General features: G+C 44.2%; 1 protein-coding gene and 1 long non-coding RNA gene across 2 annotated transcripts in view; one reads left to right on the top strand and one right to left on the bottom strand.

Annotated features, from left to right (window-relative positions):
- Positions 1 to 6,785, top strand: part of LOC147186104 (uncharacterized) — a 44,735-nt gene that overhangs the window by 1,801 nt on the left and 36,149 nt on the right. The window contains exon 3 of the long non-coding RNA XR_015099163.1: positions 1,836 to 1,909. This is a non-coding gene — a long non-coding RNA (uncharacterized LOC147186104). The remainder of the gene's footprint in view (positions 1 to 1,835; positions 1,910 to 6,785) is intronic.
- On the bottom strand, positions 2,338 to 4,523 carry tmem229a (transmembrane protein 229A). The gene has a single exon (XM_086102885.1). The coding sequence runs from the start codon at positions 4,345 to 4,347 to the stop codon at positions 3,334 to 3,336; it is 1,014 nt and encodes a 337-aa protein (XP_085959011.1). The 5' UTR covers positions 4,348 to 4,523; the 3' UTR covers positions 2,338 to 3,333.

Below are 6,785 nucleotides of genomic sequence, written 5' to 3'. Positions count from 1 at the left end.
GTTCCATATCTGGGGACATTTTTTTGTGGAGTTTCCTCCAGGCTGCACGAATACAAATTCTTGTGAACTTGTGGCTTGGCCGGTGAATGGCAGCCTTTTGAATGAACCTTGAATTGCTTTCAATTGTGTTTGCGGCACCTTAGATGTTGTCAGAAGCCGGGTCATGCCATACCACGCGATATTCAGTGCATATAAAAAGTCTACACACCCTTTGCCAATTTATTTATTAATTTTTTTGTGATATTTAAAAAAAATAGACCAGATAAATAATTTTAAAACCATTTCCACTGCAATAATGTGGTCGCACGAGTGTGCACACCCTCATGACTGGGGCTGGGATTCGAACAGGGGTGTGTAGACTTTTTATATCCACTTTAAGTTTCGTCTCTGAATAACATGAACTGACACAGCTTCGACCTTGTTCACAACAAATGAATACCTGTACTTCCACGTGGTCTTTGGTCAACCAAATTCCGCTGCACTGCACTCGAGGCTTGACCAACTTGAAAAACCTGACTGACAAGTGGAGGATTTTTTTTTTTAGATAACCACTCCGAAAGAACATAAGCGCCTTCACTTCCCCTTTGATGCGTGGAACAAAGTTCTGAAACGTCTCGTGCTGCGCTTGCCTCCTGCTTTTATCTCCAAATACCTCAAAGCTAAATTACGCAATTGAAAGTTGTCACCGTGATGTGAAACGTGGATTGGAAACGCTATCTCAGTGTCACTTGGTATGCAAATACTCAGGCAGCCATGTAAGACAAGAATGTGTCAAGTCGTGTGGCTGCTTGGTCATGTTGTGTGTGTGTTTTAGCGGTGACACCTAGTTGGGGGTCGCACTCATTAAATATTAGCCTGACCCACAAAACAAGAGAATGAGGGCAGAGGACAACATGAATATTATATTTTGGATCGTTGAGGAAGACGTGCCCTGCAGGCTTTCACATACATATTTGATCACGTTCATACAATTTGTTAGCATGCCGTACAATGGGAAGATACGTTTCCACGAGGTACCACTACGTGTAAACCCCCCCCCCCCCAAAAATAACCAAAAGGCAATATCTGGGAGTATTGAAATACAAAATATGAAAACGCTTCAAATAAAACTGCATCCATACTATGTCTATGAAAGCTCCCCAAATGCCCTGAACTCTGAAATGTAACCACAAGAGGGCAGCATTTCACCATAATAGCTCTACTGAACTCGAAAAATTTGGGAATCCTTACAAATCAAATACTGTACATTTAAGGATTTTAAAACAAAAGCGTGGCTCATTTTATAATTTTTTTTGGTTGTTTAAAAAAGCCTTTTATTGGTTTAAATTTTTTTTAAATTGTTGTAAGACAAATGTGGTTTCAACATTTACCCTGTACATATAATTAAATATAGGAAAAAAAAATCAATAGTGAGTCAATTAAAGTGTATTACACATGAATACTATTTTACACAAATGAATGTTTGAAAACCAACAGTTTTTAAAGATGAATTGCCAATGTATTGAACATTAATGTGAAATGCAAGTGAACTGCAGAGATTGTTGTGACCACAAGAGAGAGCCTTTCGGGGCAATAAGATAAGTAAATCTACATCAGGATTCAATGGGAGTTCAGATGTTTTTTCTTTTAAAGTTAACTTTCGTGACAGACATACAGTATAACGATGATGGAGGTATAATGTGTAGATTCAATTTTTTTTTTTTGGCTTGCTAACTGCCTCAAAGTGCGATATGTATTCAGTCAACGGAAAATGAAAGTGTACGGCTTCCATTTTGTTGACTCGAAATTATCGTGATGTTCTGCTCTGTAATAATTTTTTTTCCCTTGGTTTTCAGGGGAATAAAGTCTGGAGTAGCAGGCAGCCGTGTTCGTGTCAAGTCAACAGAATGCTTCAACGAAAAATTACAAGGTCAGATACAAAAACATTTAACACGCCACTAGGCCACAGTGCAAGTGATGTCATCACATCCAAACCGGTCTTCCTCACGTGGCCTTTCCAAACAAGTTTCTCATGTTACGACTCGACGTAGCGTTTGTTCTGCTGAGCGGCTTTTTGAGAGCAGATGTTACTTTGCGGTTTATTTTATGGCCCGTACCTGCGACGGCTACTAGTTATACTGGATTTTGCGAGATTTGCTTCGATCATCACAGTGATTTTTTTTTTTTTTTTGTGGGTACAGTATGTAACAACCGAGCACAAATACTCACTTAACTCATTCAGTACCAGCCAATTCCGGACCAAGTCTGAAAAGACGTTTAAAAACGTCTTTGGGAGTGAATGAGTTAAATATTCCAAGAAAAGCAACGTCGGGATGATATATTCACAGTGACGATACATTTACATGAATGGTATTTATTTTTATGCCGGATGTGATTGACAGCCTGACTTGAATGTGATGAGCATAGTGACAGAGCTGGACTAGAATTCCCTCATGGATCATAAAAATGAAGCAGAATGTGGTCAAACATTTGCACAAATTTGCTTCCTTCATTTCAGACCGTGTGTTTTTTTTTTGAAAATTATTGGATGTGCATAATTTTCACATGTCAATAGAACCACAAGCATTTTGTCTGGATTCAATTGAGACTGAAACAGGATTAGTATTTACACTTTTGACAATAAATCACCGAATGTGCGTTGTTGGATGTGGTCAAGATTAACATGTGCACTCTGTCTTGGTAAAATATCAGCTGACATAAAAACTTTTCAGAAACTTTGAATGGACGGTGGCTTGCGAAATAGATGGCCCCTCCCCTTGAACTTTTTGACCTTTTGCCACTTTTGGGCCGCATATGATATTCTAACCTTTTTTTTTTTGACACACACACAAAAAAAAAAACTAAACGATGGAACATGCGATGTTAAAGTTTGAAGCCTGAAATGTGACAAAAGGTCAAAAGGTTCAAGTGGGTGGATACGTTTGCAAGCCATTGTATTTGTTCAATGCTAAAAGTACCAAAAATGTTCATCCTGTCCAGCAAGCTCACATGATTTGCTATTGTGAGTATATTTTCCACTTGCAATTAACTGAAAAAAGAAAAACGTGGCCGTTTGATCTCCCGAATACAATGAATGAAGTTCAGAGGAAAAAAGTTTTTGTGTGACAGGGAAGTCTAAAAGGCACCTTTGTGCTGATACCGACTTTGAATTTCATTTGTTAAGCGTCTTTTTTCCCCTCAATGTAATAATAATAAACATTTCCACCGACATGGAGAATAACCTTTTGCGGTCCCGTAATTATAGACGTTCCCTTTTTACTTCCTCATAGCGCCGTCTTCTGTCTGAAGCGATGCTGAAAAAGCAACTCGCACACCTGAGCCAAAGTGTACATTTCAAAGTCTTTTTTTGCAAGACCGAGGCCATCCGTTGACATCTCCGCCGTCCGCGCTTGGTCGCAGAGTCTCTCTGGCGCACCTGATGCCGAGCAAGATATTGGACAGCACGTCCTGATAGAGACTCAGGCAGACCCACCCGGGCAGGTAGAGCAAGGTGATGAGTCCCATGAAATTGTGCGGGTAGTGCGAGTAGTCCCAAGAGCAGGCGTCGAACTGCCTCAGACCTAAACCCCAGCACAGCTCCCAAGTGTAGATGAAGCAGACGTAGATGGGGAGCCTCCGCCACAACCCCCAGCCTCTTTTAAAGTGCAGGCGCAGGTACAGTTTCTCCACCACGAAGCTGCAGCTCCCGTACATGAGGAAGGACCACAGGGACGTGTGACCGGTCAGGCTTCGGTTCTCCACCAGGTTGAACACCGACGTGAACGCCACCTCATCCAAAAAGCCGTGCATGCCAAAAAACAAGAAGCGGATGTACCCGGGGACGCTTTGGATTGGACGGGCACCCGCGGGGGGACGGTACTGCAGCCTGGACACCCCCCTGTGGAACACCTGACTAAAATAAAGAGCCAGGATGTAGTGGAGGACCAAGCGCGTCCCAGATATGACCCTCACCTGCTTGCTCAGCGCGTTGCCGAAGTTCTCTATCAGAACCTGCAGCCCGATGTAAACAGAAGGATAGACGAGCAGATGGAAAAGCACAGGCCTCCCTTGAAAGCTCCTCTTCTTCGAGTAGACTTTCTCCAGCGCCAAGTGGGTCAGTGAATGCACCACGCACAGACACGGCGAGGAAAAGCCCAACAACTTGGGGTCCCGGTTGGATAGGACCCCCCGCACCGAGGAGAGCACCACATCCAGAGTGACGCCGTGCATTCCGTAGAAGTACAGCCGCATCCATGGCGGCAGCCACCGCGCGCTCTCCTCAGCCTCACCGCAACCGTTGGACTCGTCGGTCCCGATTCGAGTACCGTCTCTGGAGCGACGGACCATCGTTGGGTCATCGAGACGCATCCGCTTTCCTGTTCCGAAACATTGTTTTCAGTTTTCAAAGGCGCTCTGCGGTAACCGCAGCGGCTGCGAGCATACGCTGACCTGCTGGTGCGTTCAGGAACGTCCCGGCAAAACAACACTTTAGCGTTTTTCTCTGCCGATTTCTTATAAACTTCGATTTCTGACAAGTCATTCGGCATTTTTGGCCTACATACCGTTTTTATACGTAACGAGATTTTGATATACTCCCTCCCGTTTTTATATGTATTGTGATATCATGTACATTTATTGCCAATGCAGTTTAACATGGTGGGAAAACCGCATTATTCTTCAGAACTAAAGTTGAACAGTAGATGGCAGCATTGTGACGTTTTTGAGACTGGCTTGGGCGGGCCCCTTCTGTGCCCTAAAATCTTGTTTTGTATTCACCGAAACATGAGCAAAATGGTTGCTCGTGTGTATCAGTGGTCGTCAGGTTAAAAAACACTGACACAAAACACCGCATGCACCCCCCCCCCCATCCTGTATCCTTGGTGCTTTATCTAACAGCTAATCATATTTTTCCTCCTTGTCAAGAGCAGTAAGCCAAACGCTCCAGTCACATCTCCATCCCATTAAGGTCCTCGACAGCCTGCCGTCAAATGGCGTGACGAGAACATTTTCTCATCAAATCCGTTCCATTAGGCTCATTTCAGCCCAACCAATGGCCGTAGGAAGATGAAGCTGTCTTTGTCTGACGCTCGACTTAGTCCCTCCGGAAATTAATGTGAGTCTGCGGCCGCGCACTTAGAACGAGGAGCTCAGAAAATGTGATTTCAGAACCCATTTCCTCCCAATTTTTTTTTTGTTGCCATTAATGAATGGACGGTTGGCCTCGTGCTATTGTGTAGCCAATACGAGGCTTTCATGTGTGTTTGCAGTTGCACTGTTTGTCGTGGTGCTTTCTGCACCGGAGATATTTCCAATTGGGTGCCTGTTGCTCGGATAACATTTGTAGGGGGGAAGGATGAATGGAGGATAAAGACATTTTCTCCCGAAAGGAGCTTTTCATTATTCCCGCGAGGCCTTCAACAGTTCCCTCATTAGGGATTCAAAGCAAGCAACCCCCCTCTCCCCAATCGTCTCCCCCACTTCTCCGACTGCGGAGGGTGCGCCCTGTCAACCCCACCCCCCTTCCTCTCTTTAAGATGATATTGTTATCAACTTGCCTGTATGTCTCTCGGAGTTAATCGACTTCTCCACCTCTGGCAATTTTTTATTATTATTATTATTATTATTAATTTTCAAAAATTCATGAACCCTTTAAGGGACAGCGGTTACTACAGTGGACATCTTATGATGTTGTCAGGTTACAGAGTGCATGAAAGGGTTAAATACAGCCTTGCTAGCGCTATTGCTAGGTGATTATTGCCCCCGACGCATCCGCCATAATTTAAATGGTCGGTTTGTAGCAGTACTTCGGAGCATATACTCCGAATTTCAAGGCGAGAAATTTCGATACAAATTTTAAATCGGGCAATTCAACCCCCCAAATTTTTTGCTGTCGTGAAAATTGGTGTCAGCGGATTTCCCCAACAAATAAATATGAGTTAACAGAAATAAGTGTCCATTGTATTGTCCTCCATGTATATTATGTATTGTTCTGATTTAAATGACTGCTCTAGCCCCACAAAATATATTTTGTGGATGTATGCAGTTCCTGCGGAAGTAGCAGCATAATTTATCCACTCCTTTCCTTTCTACCCTATCATCTTATGTAACCCCAATCACCATCCCCTCTTTGCTCGTACGTCATTTCCACCTCAAGCTCACCTTCAGTTTCACCTCTCCGCCTTCTTTCGCCTTCAGTAAAGAAGAACCATTTTTTTTATTGCTAAAATCTTCGGATGGACTCTCACTTACTACATTTTTACACATAGCACGCTCGCCGCTAAAAATCAATCTGAAGTCGTCATCGCGGCCACAGTGCGCCCAAGCCCCCTTTTATTGAGGACAATCTAATTAGGATGATTTTGTCACTATTCTCACCAGCCGGTGGCCTGGTTGTCAATGGCAACTTCGTAGCGATTGACATTTACAAGTCTTTTGTTTCACCTTGTTGACCTTTCCTGGTACCTGTCATAACTGGCGCCCACGTACGCCCCCCGCCCCCTTCTTTGTTCACTTAGCGACACACTCCGTTGTCTGGCTCTGTGCAGCCGCCGCCAGACGGCGGGCGTTCCGACCACCTCCGAGTTTCCAACGAGTGATTGCTCAGTGTATGATCCAGTTTAGCTGAAAGGTGTCTGCTCCAAGGTGGGTGGGTGGGTGGGGGGGTATTTCTGCTTTTAGTCTCACGTTGAAACTGTTTACTGCGAGCCTATTTTGTGCATCCTGTTCACTATCCTCCGTAGTGCCCTGGCCAGCTTGTGGGCGATTGTAGCCATGGGTTACGGAGACTCTGCTTGCGTGCGCTCTGA

Source organism: Hippocampus guttulatus, chromosome 22 (genome assembly GCF_054856545.1).
Source record: "Hippocampus guttulatus isolate MCC_2025c chromosome 22, RoL_Hgut_1.0, whole genome shotgun sequence".
NCBI classification, from domain to species: domain Eukaryota; kingdom Metazoa; phylum Chordata; class Actinopteri; order Syngnathiformes; family Syngnathidae; genus Hippocampus; species Hippocampus guttulatus.
Note: the sequence above shows the minus strand (reverse complement) of the source record. Positions and strands in the feature narration are given on the sequence as shown.